We start from the raw sequence: 20,826 nt of genomic DNA on the forward strand, positions 1-20,826 counted from the left end.
TAAGTAATAAAATCAAAAAATCTTTCACAGTAGTTCTTTTGAAGAAAATTTATTTTTATTTTGAACTTGCATTTCACGCTGAAATAACGCCGGTCTCCACGCTCCGTCTCCAGACAATCACACAGAATGACGTAATTGCGTCCACCGTATAGGCCACGCCCAACGCGTTTCGACAGAGGTCTTCGTCACCCCCTGTCGAGACGGAGCGTGGAGACCGGCGTTATTTCAGCGTGAGAGGCTGTCCGAGACCGAGTACCTCCTGTGACCGTGTCCTGTGAACTCGTCCGTTCCTACATCACATCACTAGCTTGGCAAGCTGTTATATCCTAACCCACATGTATGTGAGCATATATTATCAGTAAAGGAACTGTGTTGTACCTTGCTCATTGTGCGCTTCTCCCTCTTTTTGCATATATATATATATATATATATATATATATATATATATATATACATATATATATTATCTTCCAATAAGGGAGAATGATCTGCACCCAACCAATTTAAAGCTTACAAAAATTAATCTTAAATTAATTAAAAAAGACAACACATGGTAGCATATTGGTTAAAACAAAGGTACAGATGACTTAGCGTAAACAGACACCCCAGCATGGTGAATGTAGAAGCATGTAGCTGGCCCCATGGCTATTGAGCTATTTGCCACAGGGCTGGCTACATGCTGTTTTTGTGAGTATTTCTATGCTGGATCTGCTCATGTGAGCTTTCCTTTTGCAAGATCTCTTGCTGTCTCCACTTAGCCACTGTATAACTGACACGCAGCAGCATTTAGGGGGCAATAATGGGGCCTGTTCTTAAAAAAGAGCAGTGTCTGACCATGGGTTCTAAATATGCCCATGTACAGAGTTTGCACATTTAAACACAGACTTCCTGGCTCACCCTGATAGTCAAAGGCAGTGACCATTGCAACCGATGGTTGCGACTCCAATGCTGCATCTTTAGACACAGCCCTTGGATCACAGATGTTGGCATCTTTTGTACTCAGACACCTCCTGCAGCATTACAATATTTTCTCATCATTGCTATATTGGGGGACAAAGCAGCAAGAGAATAGCATCCATCATGCTTTAATAACCATGTTGTATAAAATTAAATATAAATATTAGGAAAGCTTCAAATGTAGATTTTTGAACTAGTTTGGAGACCTAAACAAAAAAAGAAATGTATAGTATACTAGACATTATAAATATTGCATAAATAAGGACAGAATTCTGGAAAAATAAAATTAAAATGTTGAAGCACACATTGTTCTAGGTTTTCACAGTGCTGGTGATGGTGTGGTTTTCTTGGCACCCGTTTAGTTCACTGGTACTACTAGTCACTAGAGCAGGCATTCCCAACCACGGTCCTCAAGGCACACCAAGAGTGCAGGTTTTAGTGTTATCCAGGCTTCAGCACAGATGGTTTAATCAGGTACTAAGTAAGTCACCTGTGCTTAAGCCTGGATATCACTAAAACCTGCACTGTTGGTGTGCCTTGAGGACCATGGTTGGGAATGCCTGCACTAGAGCAACCTATAATACCACGTAACATGTGAACATCATTGTTGATTATATGTATGGACTACACATCTTTTTCAGTAAAATAATATTCCCTGCTATTAAAAAATACACTTTTTGATTCCCATCTACTTTGTAATATTTGTTTAAATTTGAACAGTTTAAATGAAAACTCAAAAACAATTCTCCATCATACTGCTGCCAGATAAAGATGAAAAATGAAAATAACAAAGACAAAAAAATAAATAAATCCTTTTCTATTTGTAAAGAAACTGCAAACGTCTTACTGACACATATTTGCAAACACACAATCATATGTTTATCATAATCATAAGCCACCCACTACTTCACAACGCACTTGTAAATGTATTGAGAAAAAGATAACCGGAAATCATGCTGGTCTTACACATTTAACTCTTAGGGACATATTCAAGTAATCTATGGACCCTTAGAATGGACGTCTAAATGACTGTGGTATTCAATAACAATTAAATGCTTACATTTATTCTTTTGGGAGGTAGTATATTGCATAGTGCAGGGTTAGGGGTAGGGTAGAGTAGTGCATAAATCAGGGTGAGCAGTAGTGTGCTGCCTGTCAATGAGGCAGAGGCATTCCCAATACAGCGATGAGATCACAGAACGGATCCTGAACATGTGCAGTTTCCGGATTATCAAGAATCGCTTATGCAATCCAACTGAAATGAGGGCTTTGGACTGTAGTTGCTAAATTTTTCTTCTTAAACTTGCATTTAATACCAAAAATCAGCAGAAAACCTTGAGTTGTGAGATTCTTAAAAAAATCTCTAAAATGCTCTATAACTTCATGCATTTCCTGGGAATGATGGGAGATTAGCTTTCTAATAAATACTAATAGTTTAACATTTGATACAACAGAGAATTAACATTTGTGCAGTGAGGGAAAATGTTTATAGGCACAGTGAGCGGATATATTACCTGTGATCACATATTGTATCCTGTTTTTACTGTTCTGTGTTATGCTTCCTTTTTATTCTGTGTTATGCTTCCTTTTATTCTGTTTGGAAGCATTACATACAGGACATGCTGAATTGGTAGAACATCATTTAAAATAAAAACTGAGACTTCTAGATCAGAATTCTAATCATCTCTAACATTTTACAAATATTAAAGGTAACCTTAAATTACAGCACAATTAGGTACGCCCACTGTAAATGAATAACTGCACACTACACTCTGAAGAACCAATCAAACTTGTCCCATTACATTGCAGCCATTATACTATATCATACTTGGCTACTCTCCCAGAAGATGCTGGAGACTCCTGATGTTTTGGGTAGTCCCCCGCAAGAGAAGGCCGATCTCCGGCATCCTGCCCACTTCCTAATGAAGCCGACAGGATGGGGATATAATCACAGCTGCGCATGTAAGGGATGGGGCTAAATGATGCTACTGATAGGAGAGCCTGGTCCTGGCCCCCAAAATTAGCCAGCAACATCACCTCGATGGTTTTTTTGCGGAAACTAGACAGGTATATATGGGTATTTACCCAGCACATTATTTCCTGCAAGCTGTAACTCATTATAGCCATAAGTTATCAGCATACTAGACCATGCAATGCCTAACATAAATATACACAACACATTAAATGTTTTCTTCTCATTACAAACATGCACCATTTATAATGCAGTGGATAGTGAGGATCTCTCTTACAATCATCACATTTCCTACTAAGCAGTGCACACATACCTGTTGGTGTCATCATGGCTACATTGCTCCCAGTATCAGCATGTGACACAGCTATGGGAAAACTATTTTCTGGCACAGTACAAATCACAGTATGTCCCTGGCATTTCTGGTAGTAGCAGCTATTAGTACACAAGTGACATTAATATATTCATAAGCACCTCTAAACTACAATTAAATGGTGCCAGGTAATGTCATGATTACACATTGGTGAGCTGATAAAATCATATACATGTTCTACATATAGAACAAACAATGAGGGCATGGTCCTAGGTTATATTGTACATACACATTCCAGAATTCAGGAAATTATAAACCAATAGTTTAACCCTTTAAGTACCAACATCTCTCTGAGATATGCAAAATATCCGCTAAAAACACCATCTCTCACATTTGGTATATAAAATCCAATAAGAAATGTTTTGTTAATATAGTATATATTTCCTATATACTGTAAGGTAAACATTACAGGCCATTATGATGAATAAAAATGTTTGCCAAATGTCACACCTGTTCTGAAAATATTACTTGGCACTCAAAGAGTTAAGATACAAGTATAATGGAAATGCCCACAATAGATAGTCTATTGGCAGTATTCATTGACTATAATCGACATGTGCAGTGACATCTGCACTGTCGCCGTGTTCCGGAGGGCTGAAGCCTTCGCTGCCAGCCCTCGCTGACACAGTATTCAATGCCGCAGGAGCTCGCTGTCCCTGACGGCAAATCTTAACCCCTGCGGCAGAAGCCGCAGGGAGACGGGGGACGGCGGCAGGCAGGGAGATGGAAGTCTCCCTGCCTGCCCCAGAATGTATGTGGGGGATAGGAGGGCTCCCCAGGACCCAGGCAGCACAAGCTGCCCCCCTGGGAGAGCTAGCAGGGGACCAGGTAGGAGCCGCTAGCACTGCTCCCGATCGTGCATATGTAATGATCGGGAGCAGTGAATATATGAATATGTAATGAGCGGCTCTCGGCTCCCGGCCCCCTGCTGGCTGTTATGTGTAAAAAAAATAAAAATTATTTTTAAATTAAATATATATTCATGTGCTGTAAGCACATGAATAAAAATAGCATGCCCCTTCAGATAATAACATTCCTGATTTTTTTTTACACCAATTTATTTAAAAAAAAACCCTTAATTTAAAAAGTTCACATTCCACTAAACCAGGGGTGGCCAACTGGTCCGAGGTAAAGAGCCGAAAAATATCGGCAATCAAGTCAAAGAGCAGACATCATGCGCGCGCCGAGCAGCAAAAAGGGTGTGGTCGGGGGCGTGGTAAAGGGAGTGGTCATATGACACAAGGGGGAGTGGCTACATGACAAAACTTTATGCCCCCAGTGCCAGATATGCCCCCAGTGCCACACATATATGCCCCACGGTGCCAGATATGCCCCCAGTGCCACACATATATGCCCCGCGGTGCCAGATATGCCCCCAGTGCCACACATATATGCCCCACGGTGCCACACATATGCCCCCACAGTGCTAGTTATGCGCCCAGTGCCATATATACCCCCACAATGCCACACATATGCCCCCACAGTGCTAGTTATGTGCCCAGTGCCAGGTATGTCCCCACAATGCCACACATATGCCCCCACAGTGCTAGTTATGTGCCCAGGGCCAGATATGTTACCACAATGCCACATATGCCCCCCCACAGTGCTAGTTATTGCCCCCCGTGATAATTTCCCAGCAGCAGCACTCACCGTTGTTGTTGCTGCTGCCGGGCGGGGAGAGGACTGTCTGGCCGGGCGTCCCCCTGCACTCCGACTCCTGCATGTCATGGAGGGGAGGAGAGCATAGCACAGCGCACATCTCCTCCCCCCCTCACTTCCCTGTGACTGGTCCATCCACGAATCAAAGCTCGTGGGCCGGCTCCTGATTGGCTGCCGGCCTGCGAGCTCTGATTGGCGGACGGCCCAGTCACAATGATGCACACTAAGGGGTAGGAGAGATACGCAATGCATGCTCTCCTCCCCACAAGGAGATGGATTCGGGCCAGGGAACCGGCAGTGGGGGGACGGGGACGGAGGGCAGCAGGAGCAGCACTTAGCAAGGGGGAGAGCCACATGCGGCTCAAGAGCCGTGGGTTGGACACCCCTGCACTAAACCATGAAAAGATGGCGATTGCTACACGGTGACAGATGGCGAAAATCACTTAGAAAGCAATTCGCCATCTTCTCATTGAATAAACTCACTGTGAATCATATTGAAAAACCACAGCGAATTGCGGAGTGTATCAAATGGCGAATTGTCCGTCATTCACTGTTCGCAGATGACGAAAAGTGCACGTTGAATAGGGTGATTCACTTTCTGACATAAAAAATCACCTTCCAACGCGAAAATAGCACAAATTCGAAACATGGCGAATTGGCCTCATTGAATACTGCCCAGTGTCGACAATGCCGGCAGCACCATGTTGACAGGGTTTAAATGTAATTTAAAACATGTTAAGTGTTTGTAGTATAACTTGAAACATGGTGTTAAAGCAAAATGTTTGCCATTATACCGGCTACAGCCTTAAATGCTTTAAGTTGCATACAGCTGCTGACAGTAACACGGTTGTCAATATCATTGTCAACCTATTGACCACAGTTGCTTGTTCCAAGAAACTGTGTGGTAGAGATTTGTTTAAATGTTGTTGACCAATTTTGAGCTGGAAGCAACATTCCATAAAAGCTAGATTATATTCTTGTATTGTGTGTTGCCTCTAAAAAAAACACCCATTAAATGCTGCATTTTTATCAAAGAATATCAAATAGAATGCATACAATAAATATACAAATTGTATGCCTTCTTATTTGCAAACTATCCTAGAAAATAGGAAGAAAATACAATTTCCACCTTGAGAATTTTTACATATACAACTGTTATAATTTACAAGATGCATTTGCAACAGCTTGGTCTTTAAGCAGTTTGGAAATATATAGTAAACTGTAGGACATTTAATGGCAAGATTTACTTACATCAAACAACTTTTCTATGTATATTTCCTCATTCACTTTATCTCGTAAAACATCCTGATTTTGTCGGACAAATGTAATGTAGGTATCTGCCAGGTCCAGTCCGGGTTTCTGGAAGGAACAATAATTTTTTATTTGAATCATGTAACATAAGGGTGTATATTTGCGAAATATAATTTGGACAGTTAAAAAAAAGCTCAACAGAGAACATGCAGGCGGGATTCAATGTCCTGCCTTCTGGGGAGCGAGAAGGGGGCGTGACCGTGCCGTTCTCGGCAAAACAAGCCCTACAGCTAGTGAAGTCGGGCTAGATCTGCCGAGAGACCCTGCACAATGTCGGGGAAGACAGCATTGAATAGGGCCCAGCTGCCATCTCCCCCATGGGGAGATGGTTGCCAGCGATTAAATACCCACCTTAGTGTCTAAAGGTGCGATATGAACGCAATGCAATGAGATGCAATCTAGTACAAAAAGTATGCGTAGCACAATGCATTTTATATTAAAGTGATACAAATAACAAATATTAAACTATACAATTCTGATTATAGGTTTGGCACAACAGTTATCTTAATTAGCACCTGTTGCAACGTATTGAACCAGTGTTCAGAAGTATCAGCCCTGATACCCAGCCTATGCACTTCTCTTTGAACCCTATTATTTTGATAAGATCAAAACTTGGATCTATTTCTACCCTGAATTACGCAAAAAAAATCCAGTGGATCAGATAATCATTGCTGCTCATTCATTGTATTTGGAAATTTCGCCATTCAAGTACGGATGAAGCATTTTCTACATTTACAGTTTGCAAATACAGTACGATTAGTTAATATGAATAAAATGAAATGCTACTAAAACTCTCCTAAACACCATGGGTCATCTTTCCATCTTGAATACTAGAATCTAATCATATCAGACCAAACATATTCTTGCCTTTTCTCTCTGGAATGCACTTCAACTTCAATCCGAATTTCACATGGACTACTTTACAGATAACATTGGCTTTACATATTTATTTTTATTATATACCATGCCAAAATACAATATGCAATCTGAAAAAATATACATAATATACATTATATACATAATACTGTATATAAATTTCAAATAATGCTTAGGTTTTTTTTTTTTATATATAAACAGCTTTTCATAAAGCAATAAAAAACTGAAGGTCAAGTACAGAATTAATGAAATGTAAAGAACTGTAAAGTTGCATACTGCTGTATTCCCCCCCATTCTCGGAATACTGAACAGCAAGTGTTTATAGTCTGTAAGTGCCAATGTTGCCATGTACAATAAGGTGCAATCAACTGACTAACGGCAACAGTGACAACACTGCTTTGAAGGATAGCAGAGATGATAGGAATACACAATAATTTAAATGAAAACAAAACCCTTCAGTCTTGTAAGATACTTTTTTTTTTTTTTTTATTTACAGTAATTAGCTGAGGTTATTAATTTATTTGTTTCTAAAGTATGTAGGCTATAGCGAATGTATATTACTGTTTGGGTAATGCATTTGTGAAATCGATTATATTTTTACATATTACCTATTTAACAAAAGCTTAGGCAATGTGGCTCCCCAGCCAACCTGTAGTCCAGGGGTGGGCAGTTATTTCAGCCACTTAATACTTCCAGCAGATATTCAAGGGCTGCACTCCAGAAAAAGGGGGTGTGGTCACTCAAAAGGGGGTGTGTGTCTATTAATGTATTGTAGCACACCATATACCCCTTTTACACATCATGCAATACAATAGTAGGCCCTTTATACTTGCCCCTTACATTAGTAGTTCAACACACCAGCGCCCCCTTAGTAATTCCACACACCTGCCCCCATTAGTAATACCACGCATGCCCCTCCCATTTCCACACACCTGCCCCCATTAGTAATGCCAAAAACCTGCCCCTCTCTATATATTCCAAACACCTGCGCATCAGCCTTGAAAAATGGGGCTGATTGCACGCCCATGCAGTCATGGTGATTAATCCATTCTCGGCAGCAGCACTTCAGCTGTAGTGACATGCGGGGGGCTCGACGCTACTGTATGTGTGTCCGATGACGGCTGTGTGTGCACGCGGCGTAGTTCTGTGGCCTTTCGCGCATGTGCCAGGCCATGCCTGGCACCTAATACACACGGGCTGAGCATCCACTACATAGGACTACGCCACGCGCATACACAGCTGCCATCAGACACACATACAGTAGCGCTGAGCAGCGGGCCAGTCGGGAGCTATTCGCGGGCCGCATGTGGCCAGAAGGCCACCTTTTGCCCACCCCTGCTGTAGTCCCTGTAGTCAGATTGTGACCCTCAGGATGTCAATCAGTGTGTGTGTATATAATTTTTATTTCAAGATAACATTTTTAATGCTTACTAGGACATATGGTTTGATGCATTTGAGGTTGTCCTTATCCAAGGTTGAGCATTTCCAACAGATGTAGATAACAAATGAGACACACTCTAACTTATTTACAATGTATACCTTACAAGTCTTATCTTACTTGGAGAAAAATCACCTTCTAGCTGTTCACCCCTCTTCTTAGCATATACGCTCTCACAGGCAGGGCCCTCCTTCATCATGTTTCATTGCTAGCAGTATCCTTGTTTCCAGCACCAGTGGTCTGCTAGCCCCTTTCCGTGATGCTGACTGTGCTCTCCTTTAACTGGGTGTAGTTTCATTAGACGCTTAACTGCAGCCACAGTCTTGAAGGCCATGGCAGCCAGTTTTAGTACCTAATGCTATTGTAGCACTCTGCATTGCTTTATAAGTATGGCTGTACCATAAACAGTTTTTCCTGCATCCACATTTGGTGCAAAAGATCTGCCTGACCTCTCTTCACCACACACATAAATCAGCAAGCCCATGACACAACTACAAAACGCATCTCCTGCATGAGTCTGCAAGACAGATGCTTAGTTGACATCCGGAAATGGCAATTTCACAAATGCAGAGAACCGGCCATAAACATAGCCTACCTTAAGGTGAAGGACATGTGCCATTTTTAAATAATTGATGGATGGAGTTTGCTTTTTGATAGGTCTGCGAATCAGCCCAGGAGTGTACAAAAGAGAAAACTTCTTTAATTTACTTTTAATACATACACCATTCTACAGAAGGGATCACTAAAACTTTTAATTTCAAATTATATTTTTCAGATCTTATTATTTAAATCATTTATATATTTCTAAAGTCTAAGGTGAGAAAAGTAGCATCTGTTATACTATTTACTACTTTAAAAATACACTAGTTTACAAGTATAACTCCTATCTTAAATTATTGCTTTTATTTTGTGTAAAAATATCAAGGAGGCTGCATTTAAATTAAATATTAATTAGTGTCATAAACCGAAACAATTTGCTTCCCAAAAATAGCAACATATGGTAAAATTATATCATGCAAACATACTTACAAAAAGACTGCTGTTAGAATATAATACTTAAAATACAGTGCACAATAAAGTCATAGCAACAGCTGGTGGGATTTGTCAGTTACAATTACCCAACTTTCCAACAATTTTTAGGCTTACAAAGGTCAGTTTTATGGTAAATATGCATATATGTTTATTAGAGCTTAATTTTTTCTATGTTGTCTAGTATCATGCATTAAGAAAAAGTTAGTCCAAAAAGCGAGCAAGTATGTAAAACATGCAAAACTTAAATATGAGGTAAAACATGAAAAAAAACCACAAAAACTAGACGGGTAAATTGAATTGTGTTCTAATTGCTAAGTTGTCTAAGTAGACAACTCAGTATTAAATATAAAATGTCAGAAATTTTCAGCAGAGGTGCACCTGTTGGGTGACCTGTGAAACATGCACTGGGTGAGGTCCTGAAGACCGAATTTGAGAACCTGTGCACAAATCTGCATTTGGGTGATTGACTTGCAGTCTCTGTGATAATAAATATTCTCTACAGATTGTTAAATGGAAATGGACGTTTCGCCAGTACGGATACTAATAATGTAAACATAAGTATTCCTTCTTCTCATACATACAGTATGTAAGCTGGCTCCTCTGCCTACTGGCTGTGGAAATAGTATGTTTGCCATTGATCAGATTTGGTCTATCATTTCTCTATTGCATCTCGAAAAATTATAGACACTACACTGGAAATGATTGGCAAACAAATCCGAAATGGAATTAAATTGTATCTCATGGGGTGGAGTTATTGTGATTAGGCAAAGACCATACACAATAGTAATTTAGGTTAATAAACTAGCCATGGTTTATGATAGGCGTGAATGAAAGCTGATAATTTCTGATTAAGAGGCTGATTTATCACCACCCCAATTCGAATCAGTCCAATTCGAAATGCGATAATTGATTACATTGGACAGAGCTTATACAAACAGAAAAGTGGCGCTAAGATAATGAAAAGAATCAATTACAGAGTGTGTCAAATTATCATAAAGTAATCATAAACATAAAAAAATTGTAAAATAAAGTGGACTCAGACCATACAATTCAAAGGGGTTGCAATCAATGTCCTGTTCCTATTATGCCACCATTATAATGGGATGAAAGTAAAAAAAAACAAAAAAAAAACAAAGTGAGGTTTATATAATTTATGCCTACAATGGGTTAATAGTTACCCAGCACTGCTAGAGATTTAAGATCCAGTCAAAAAGCATTGCAGTAGTCCTCAGTTTGTTCGGTTAGTTGCCTGGGTGGGCACAATTGTATTCCAAGGGTAGGCAAGGTGTTGTTATAGTCCAATTCAGACTATATGGAAAATGGACTGATTAGGATGGATGGTAAATGATAGTCGAGTGATGAATGAGTAGCTAGCTGGTTTAGGTAGATTGCAGTCAATAGTTGTAAAAGTGGGGTCTGGTCCAATGGTTCTGATGTGTTTCACTGCCTAAAGGTACAGCTTTATCAAAGGTGTCAGTAGGACTGTCCACAGTGGAGTTTATATACCAGTATGCAAATACAAAAGTATCAGCACCTGTGCACCGTGACCATTCAATTTACAAATACATGTGTACAAAAATGAATCTACAGAAGGCAGGAGAACCATATTAACAGTTCACAAAATTAATTTTAAAATTCAGGTTGGGAAAGAACATATTTTTAAATTAAAAGAAATCTAACCATTTGGGAATCAATCAAATTGAAGAGGGCAGGCTACTAAGTCAGTGAGTTCCATATACAGGAGTATAGAGTGCCATGGTTATAAGCTGGCAGCCAATCGGTGTAGGTACAGACCCGATCAAGTGAAAGTCACGTGAGCGCATGAGCGGCATATGGTCTCCTCCTTAAAGTCATGCACTAAGGCGTACGGCTGGCGGTGGTCCATGCCTCACTTTCAGACCCAAACGGGAGAATCAGCATCACTATCTGCCGTTGCCCAGGGTACCAGTCTGTCGCTCCCCAGCGTGCGTCTGACATCATCTTACGGCACACGCGTGACCGCAACTGGGGATAATACAGTTATACACATAAACATGATGCGATAAGGGGAATCGGAAATAGTTTGATATAATGTATTGGTTTCAATAAATATTGTTGAAAATATATATAGTAAATGAAGAGCTTGTAATATAATAAATGGGGGATGGGTGATTAGAGATGTATCTGATACTGGGATTAGTAGAGTATAATTTGAAGACAAACAACTGAATTTCTACTAGAACCATATTAATATAGACATACATATATAAAAATAATATCTATCAAATTACAGCTGACACATTTTTCCTATACATATGGCGTGACAATGGGTCCTTTGTAAGTCTATGGAGAAAAAAATGTGATATAATGAAAGATCTCACAGTCTATTTAACAGGTATATCATATAATATATACAAAAATAAATACAATTACACAAGGAGAGAGAGAGATCAGTAGAGTAAACAGTAAGTGATATAATTTTAGATGGATAAATTATATGACGTTATTCAGCTCTACAGCTTCATTTAGACACTTAGAAAAAAGAGAATCCACCCGGTACATACAATGTACCTCTTGTTTACATATAAAAATTGAACCAGTCCCCACTTCTTTTTGTAACTGGGATAAATACCAGGAGTAAAATGTATCCCAGTTGGGCATAGAGTTCCAGGATCACCATTGTGAACAGTGGCAAAAAGTCTCGGCACAATATGTGTCGGTACTTTATTTACAATGTTTCTCCAATGTTCAAGAAATCTATGTTCAAGTGGGTGTGTAGTCATGCCGACATAACATAAATGTATTATATTACAAGCTTTTCATTTACTATATATTTTTTCAGTAATATTTATCGAAACCCATACAGTATATCAAACTTAATTTTCTTTCCCATCCCCTTTTTCCAATTCCCTCATTATTATCACAGCATGTTTATGTCTATGTCCAGCACACATGATAAGATGATGTCAGACTCACACCGGGGAGCGACAGTCTGGTCCCTGGGCAATGGCAGATAGTGATGTGGATGCTCACCTTTGGGCCTGAAAGTGAGGGGTGGATCTCAGCTTTGTATTTGTTCTGCTTTTAGTGTGGGACTGATCATCCCACCTCTAAGTGGCTGCTGTTGACAAATCACTCCTGGCAGCGCCTCCTTACACTACCTACTGTAGGTAGCACCTTTTCCTTTTAGGGACATAGCTTGAAAGAAAGATGTCATTGTGATGGATCTCTGTAGCAGAGGTATTTTTTGAAGCATGCGGCTGAGACTAGCATTATCAGCACAGTCCTCATTGAATTTTCCGCAGTTTTTTTGTTAATTTTTAAATTTTACTAAATTTCACCGGATTGCATTTTAGAAAAAATAATGTAAATAAATCAGCCCCTAAATGCTGACCAAGATTGGTGGTCATTGGTTATGTTATGCTTACAGCAATTTGTGCGCAGGCTTGGGGAAAAAGCAAACTGCCAGTATGTAAATATACTATTAAACAGTATTTGCAATATTCTGTTTAGGTAGTTCGTATGTATGAAAATAACATCCACATGAATACCATGATTCAATGTTTCCCTGCAGAACATTACCCAGAGCATCACAAGCCTTTGTCTTATAGTGCATCCTGGTGAACATAGGCGCCGATTCCGTGGGTGCTCCAGGGCCTGAGCACCAATGTTCCCTCTAATTTTACGAAGGCTGTGTGCGGCAAAGGATTTTGGCTGTGCAACTTTGAAAGGAAATTAAAAATTTCGTGCGTCACATATATAACTGGAAAATGACATTCACCATTTGTGTTAACTTTACTTCAAAATGATATTAACCCCTTCCCGACATATGACGTACATTTACGTCATATGTCGGTTGCGGGGGAATCAAGCCAGCTCACGGAGTGAGCTGGCTTGAAAGAGAGCAGGTAATGGCTGTATATTACAGCCAGGTCCCTGCTCTCACGGCCACGAGCGGCGAGTTCGCCGATCGTGGCCGTTTAACCCTTTAAGCACCGCGGGCAAAGCGACCGCAGTGCTTAAATAGCTGATCGGAGGGGGGGCGCCCCCCTCCGGCGCCGATCGGGGCCCCCCGCAGCGAGATCGGAGGGTGCCGATCGGTTGCCATGGTAGCCAGGGGTCTAATGTAGACCCCTGTGCTGGCCGTGTCTGCATACCTATTACATCCTGACTGAGGCAGGATGTAATAGGAAGTGCATAAAATCACTACGTTCAGCCATAGAGCTCTATGGCTGAACCTAGTACAGGCAATCGCGCCCCCTAGTGGTCAAGTACACTAGGGGGCCTTGTAGTAAAAAAAAAAAAAAATAAAGTTTAAAAATAAAAAAAAATAAAAAAATATTAAAAGTTCAAATCACCCCCCTTTCCCCATTTCCCAAATAAAAATAAATAAAAAATAAAAAAAATAAACATATTTGGTATCGCCGCGTTCCTAAAAGTCCGATCTATTAAAATATAACATTAGTTATCCCGCACGGTTAAAGGCGTAAACGGAAAATAATCCCCAACGCCAAAACTACGTTTTTTGGTCGCATCGCCTACCCAAAAAAAAATAGCTAAAAGAGATCAGAAAGTCGCCCATATCCCATAATGGTATTATTTAAAAAGTACACTTCAGCCCGCAAAAAATGAGCCCTCACCCAGGTCCGTAGGTGGAAAAATAAAAAAGTTATAAGCCGCAGAACATGGCGACGCGACGCAAATTCGAAAAACCGTAACATTTTCTATTTTTTTTTTAGTGGTAAAATGTAACGAAAACTATATAAGTTTGGTATCACCGGAATCGTAACGACCCATAGAAAAAAGATAACCCATCATTTTAAACGAACTATGAACTCCAAAAAAACCGTAACCAGCGCAAAATTGTGGAATTGCGTTTTTTTTTCTTTTTACCCCACATTGAATTATTTCCTGATTCCCCAGAATATTATACGGTATAGTAAATGGTACCATTAAAAAGTACAACTTGTCCCGCAAAAAAAAAGCCCTCATGTGTCTATATAGCCGGAAAATTAAAAAAGTGACGCTTATTTGAACGCAAGGAGGAAAAAAGAAAAAAAAATTACCATAAAAGGCAATGTCGGGAAGGGGTTAAACATTTAAACATTCAAAACACAGCACACGATTAGTAGTTAATGGGTGAAACACACATTAATTGAGTCCACAACTGCAAAAAGGGACCACTGCTGCTTTGTGCGCTCTGTTGTAATGTCTGTGCGCACGCTCGTCAAGTTGTGTGCACGCGCACGTGTGCACAGCTTAGAGGGAACACTGCTGAGCACCCACGGAAAATCTTAAGCACCCACCAGGCCCTCCACCCGTCGATTCAGCTGGTGGCTGGCCGCGCAGCCAGCCCACCCATATTGATGATGTGGCCGGCTCGCGATGACTGCGCTCCCCCCTCCCTCTCCCCCGTCCTGCACTGTACTCCTCCTGAGTCAGTACAGGCTGGGGCGATGGGTGGATGTGGTCACCCCTATTATACAATATTTTATCTTACTTCACTTTATCCAGCAAACTCCGGAGATTTATAGAACAGAAAAGCACCCACAAGGAACTTGCTGCGCTGACAGCTCAAAGCCGGCATTATATCACAAAAAGGCGGGAGAGAACCAGCGTTTGCTATAGACATTCCAATCACAGGCGGCACGGGAAGGATCAAAAGCCGGCCGCATGATAGCAACTCCTGCATAGACAGCTCCTGCACGACTGCCTCTCACATATAAATCTGAGACTAATCTGAGAGTTATTCAGATGTCTGATAGTCATGCAGTTGATCATATTTTCCGATTCTGACTTCTAGAAACCTTCCTCTATGAACATGGATAACAGCATTCATGTAAGTATACACATATACATATTGATGTATATGTATGACTGTGTAAGAAGTGGCACATGCAAACTACTATTTAGTTAGTTCACCACTATACTATTCTAAACTGCAATAATATGGCAGTCAGGGGCCAGAAATGATGTGTCCAAGGATGCAGTCGGTGGCTTCACCATACCCAGAAAATGGAGCCAACATGCTGGAAACACTTCCTGTCATTGCTCTCAAATGGGCGTAACAGCTCAATCATTACTCTGCTGCATTTGGAGCACTTAAAGCAGTGGTAGCCAACCCTAGCCCTCCATACAACCTAGCTGCTGCACAGCTGCACTCATTAATCACTGACACATTTTTAAAAGATCCACAGATGGAGCTAATTAGCTCACTTGTGATTCTGTGAGGAGACCTGCAAAACATGCACTGTTGGTAGCTCTCGAGGACTAGGGTTGACTACCCCAGACTTAAAGGGACATTGCAGCCCCAGACCTGCATATTCACAGTGCAACTTCTATGTAAGTGCTGATCTAACGACACTGGAGACGTTCAGGATAACATGGCATGTTTGGCTAAATGTGATGATTGAACACAAAACACCATGGCTGGTAAGTATTACTGGCACATAGCACTGCCTAATGGGTTGAACTGAAAACTTAGGCAGATTAGGTACTTGTATACTATCACGGCTCCCATCGCATGCCATATTTAATGGCATGCGATGCGATTTTACCGGGTTTTTAATGCATTTGTGAAAAAATCGCATGTGATCGCATGGTATCCGTGTCCCCTCGCGGGCTTCACAGGTATCCACGTCCGCTCGCCACACTTTCTATTCTCAACTCCACACCGACGTGGATAGTGGGGTATGAAAAGGTCGTAGGACGCGTACCGCCGCCGCTCGCCACGCTTCGGGTTGGCGTTGATAGTGGGGGTGTATAGTGTGAAAAATGGGATTTGGGGTGCATTTTACATGGTTTGAACACGTTCATGATTTTTGTGAAAAATGGCATCGCATGCGATGCGATGCAATTTTTCCCTGTACGATGCCCATCGTGGGAGCCGTGATAGTATACAAGTACCGCAGATTATAATGCAACAGAAGGCATCTTGTATAAACAGATGCCTTCTGCCAGCTTCTGTGATTTGCTGTTGCATCTGAAGGTTACTTATGACACAGCTTGGGTCAATAAAGATGCCTCTGAAGTTGCAGCCACTGGCTGCAGCAATCCAAGAAAACCAGGGGTAACAACAAATAACTATTAAAAAAAATTATAAAAATGATTCTTCTACCTGGAGACATTACTATTCACAACTGTCTTTTATAAACTGGGTGATATACTTACAGTCTGCAAGTCTTATTACATTTTGTGGAAGAATAATGTATTCCAAACTTAAATTATATAGAATACTTTCACAGAAAAAGATTTAAATGAGTTAGGCGTGAAGATATAATCACATTAGAAAATCAAACAATGTCATGGACTATTCTAACACAAGTTACACAAGTAACTGAATACAGGGGAACAAGGTTTATTAAGGGTGTAGACCACAGTTGATTCTCTCAAAAGTTAATCTTCAGTTAAACTGGCATGGAGAACATGCATCTCGAAAAACACTAAATTCCTGGTTAATTATACAGTGTGCTGCAAATGCTCCTGCTTCCAGCTGCTACATCTAATCCCACAGGTGCATGCTCTGTCACTTACAAGTCACTACTGGTCAGGAGAAACTATGTAGTCACTTCTCAGCAAAATGCACTGCCATTCACAAGGTACAGAACAGTTTACTATGCTTCCATCGGAGTAAGAAGAGACCAGACACGACCTTCATTTGCTCATGCAAATGGTTCAATGTCCCATTTCTCCTACAATAAATAAGAGCTAGGACAATTAATCTGTGTACACACCTACAGATTTATTTGTCCAATCTATGTGACAACAAACAAAAACCTGGAAATGTAAAGGAGTCAGTGACAATCAAAATTTGCTACCAAATGTTGGAAAGCAGACAAAAAATTGCTTGGATAAATTTGGTATCAGATTGATTTAACTAATTTCTCTAACTGACCATTGTCTGTTTTCCAGCATGTGGAAGCACATTTTTAATGGCGATTTGTTTCACATACATTTCCAGATTTTTGTTCCCACTGGATAGATGGGACAGATAAATCTGTAGGTGTGTATGAAATATAAAATACCTACAATTTTGCCAAAACAAAAAAATTTAAGAAATGGCAAAACATGAAAACCACCATCCATAAAAATAGATTTGCTTATTCCCAGTATGACCATCTGGCCAGCCACTAGTCTATAATTCATCAGTATAGTTTGTCATCATTCCCTTTATTGGATTCTGTTGAACACATCGGTAAAAGCAATTGAGGACCCGAATCAGAGATGTATGCAATGCCGATACTTATACACTTGACCAAATATAGTCCAACTGTGCATGCGTCATTTTGAAGACAAGTCATTCAAAAGACTTTGTTAAGTAATTTGCCTTGAGGATTTAGTCACAAATTGATTGACAGTCAGGAACAGTTTGTTGGCGGTTACAAGGTGTGGAGGCATTTTCAGGGCATGACGATATCAGTGATCTTGAATGCAGAAAACATGGTGCATCTCAGTTCCTGTGGCCACTCTGCATGATCATAGGTTTAAACCAGCAGGCTGATTATCAAAGGATCTGTGACCACTGCTGTATGTCTGTATACAGATTCGGAGATGAGCAAAGTCTCCAGTGGGTGTCTCAATATATTCCCACACATTAGCAGTGCATGGGATTGCAGATGCATTTGTGTACTTGTCTGAATCAAGCCCTGAGTTCTGAAGCGGATGCCCTCTGGAGGATAAACATTGTCGCTGAACGCTATTATACCAGTGTGCACCCGCCTTTACATTGCGCATACAAAGTCTATCCTACTGTACAACACAATTATGTCTAAATGAAATGCATGTGACTTTTTGCCTATACATTCATGATTTTTCAATTACTGGCAAGGATTTGTCACTTGCTATTTAGTTTTGATTTTATTTTAGACAACTTTCTGTTATTATATTTAAAACCAGTCCTATCTCTCATAAGAGTCAATGGGGTCAATCCGATTAGCTATGAGCTCCCTTGCAAGGTGCGTAAGTGTGGTAATGTTACCTCTGAACAGCCTGAAAGAACTGAGATTGACAGTAAGGGAGGCGAGTGGCAATGTCATTGCAGGTAATTGTACAATTTTGCAACAGCAACTCGTCCTCATCACACCTAAATGAGTTTGATCCTGTATTTGAAATGCAATCTGTTTAAGCTGCTGAAGTAGAGATAATGCAATGCAAAGTAACCTCAGTCTATTGCCAGTGTATTTAGCTTCACATGTCTTCGTAGTTTACAGGAAATACAGTCTGCAAGAGATTGACGCAGACAAAACCTTGCTACGGTAACTCAGATCATTGATTTTTTCAGAGGTTTCCAGTATAGCAAGAACCATTCAAGGAGGCTGATTCCCCATGTTCTACTGCAAATGTGTGCTATTTTCGGCTCTAAGGTGAATCTTTTTACTGAAAAAGTGATTCACCCTATTCAACATGCATTATTTGCCAACGGCGAAAAGTGAATGATGGACAATTCGCCTTCTGATAGTCGCCATAATTCACTGTGGTTTTTCAATGGGTTTTTCAATGTGATTCGCCGAGTGTATTCAATGATCAGATGGCGAATTGCTTTCTAAGTATTTTCGCCGTGTGTCACCGTGTAAAATTCGCCATCTCTTTATGGTGAACTGAGATCTTTTAAAATAAAGTGGGTACTTATGAGTTATCCGGGCGCCCGATTTCTAAATCGGGTCGGATCGGGCACATCGCATCGCATCGCATGCGACCATCGGATGCGATGCGATGACCCGATTTTTCCATAGGAATCAATGTTAAAATGGACTGAGTCCATTTTAACATGGAATTCAATGGGAAAAAGGGGTCCTTTTCATACCCCTACTATCCAAGTGGGCATGGAGTTGGATATAAACCTGTGGCGAGCCCGAAGCGTGGCGAGCGTAGCGAGCCCCGCGAGGGGACACAGAATACCGTCCCCTCGCGGGGCACGCTTCGCTCGCCACGCTTCGGGCTCGGTGGCTCGCTACGCTCGCCACAGGTTTATATCCAACTCCATGCCCACTTGGATAGTAGGGGTATGAAAAGGACCCCTTTTTCCCATTGAATTCCATGTTAAAATGGACTCAGTCCATTTTAACATTGATTCCTATGGAAAAATCGGGTCATCGCATCCGATGGTCGCATGCGATGCGATGCGATATCGCATCGCATCGCATCTGATTGTATGCCTTAACTTAAGGCATACAATCAAAAAATCGGGCGCCCAGATAACTCATAAGTACCGTTTTTTTATTATTTGGTGTCAAAAAATCTGTATTTTCTTTTCTGTGAAGGGGCATGCTATTTTTTTTCATGTACTTACTGCACATGAAAATATATTTACATATTTTTTTTTACACATAACAGCCAGCAGGGGGCCGAGAGCCGCTCATTCATATATTCACTGCTCCCGCTCATTACATATGCCAAGTGGAAGCAGTGCAGTGGCTCCCTACCCCAGTACCCTGCCAGCTCTCCCGGGGGGCAGCTTCAGCTGCCTGTGCCCAACAGTGTCCGGCGCAGGCAGGGAGGCTTCCATCTCCCTGCGGTGTTCACCACAGGGGTTAAAATTCGCCGGCATGGGCAGCGAGCCTTGAATACAGCGACAGGGAGGGCTGGCAGCGAATGCTCCAGCCCTCTGGAACGCGGTGAATGTGCAGCGAATCTTACACAGGATTCGCTGCACATCGCCATTAATCACATTGAATACTGCCCTAACAGTTAAAATGTCTCTAAACCCATGTGGAGTGCCCTTTGTCAAAATAAATGCAGGGTTTAATCAAATATATAATAGAAGACAAGATGGGTGTCTGTGATGAGAGTTTTAGTCACTTTTCAAAATCGCCCATTATCGCACTTTTTAAAATCGCATTTTGTGCGCATATTTAATGAGCTGCATGTTCTGGGCAAAAAAGTGCGATAAAGTGCATGATGGGCAATTTTTAGTCATGAAAATGTGCGATTTTTAGTCATGAAAATGTGTAATTTTAGTCATGATTTTCATAACTAAAATCGCACATTTTCATGACTAAAAAATCACACATTTTCATGACTAAAAATCGCACATTTTCATGACTAAAAATCGAGAAAATGTGAGGAAATGTGCGAATTTGTGTTTAAAAACAGAAAAAAAATGGCATGAGGTCCCCCCTCCTGAGCATAACCAGCCCCGGGTTTATTGAGCCGGACCTGGTTCCAAAAATACGATGGACAAAAGCGTAGGGGGCCCCCATATTTCTGAAACCAGCCCCAGACTCTTGGACCGGT

General features: G+C 40.9%; 1 protein-coding gene across 10 annotated transcripts in view; it reads right to left on the reverse strand.

The window, feature by feature from the left end:
- Positions 1-20,826, reverse strand: part of CADPS2 (calcium dependent secretion activator 2) — a 547,338-nt gene that overhangs the window by 66,261 nt on the left and 460,251 nt on the right. For all 10 annotated transcript variants that reach the window (XM_083182838.1, XM_083182837.1, XM_083182844.1 and 7 more), the window contains one exon: positions 6,210-6,317. In XM_083182838.1, the coding sequence (XP_083038964.1) occupies positions 6,210-6,317 (108 nt within the window). The remainder of the gene's footprint in view (positions 1-6,209; positions 6,318-20,826) is intronic.

Source organism: Crinia signifera, chromosome 4 (assembly GCF_055691185.1).
Source record: "Crinia signifera chromosome 4, ASM5569118v1, whole genome shotgun sequence".
NCBI classification, from domain to species: Eukaryota; Metazoa; Chordata; class Amphibia; order Anura; family Myobatrachidae; genus Crinia; species Crinia signifera.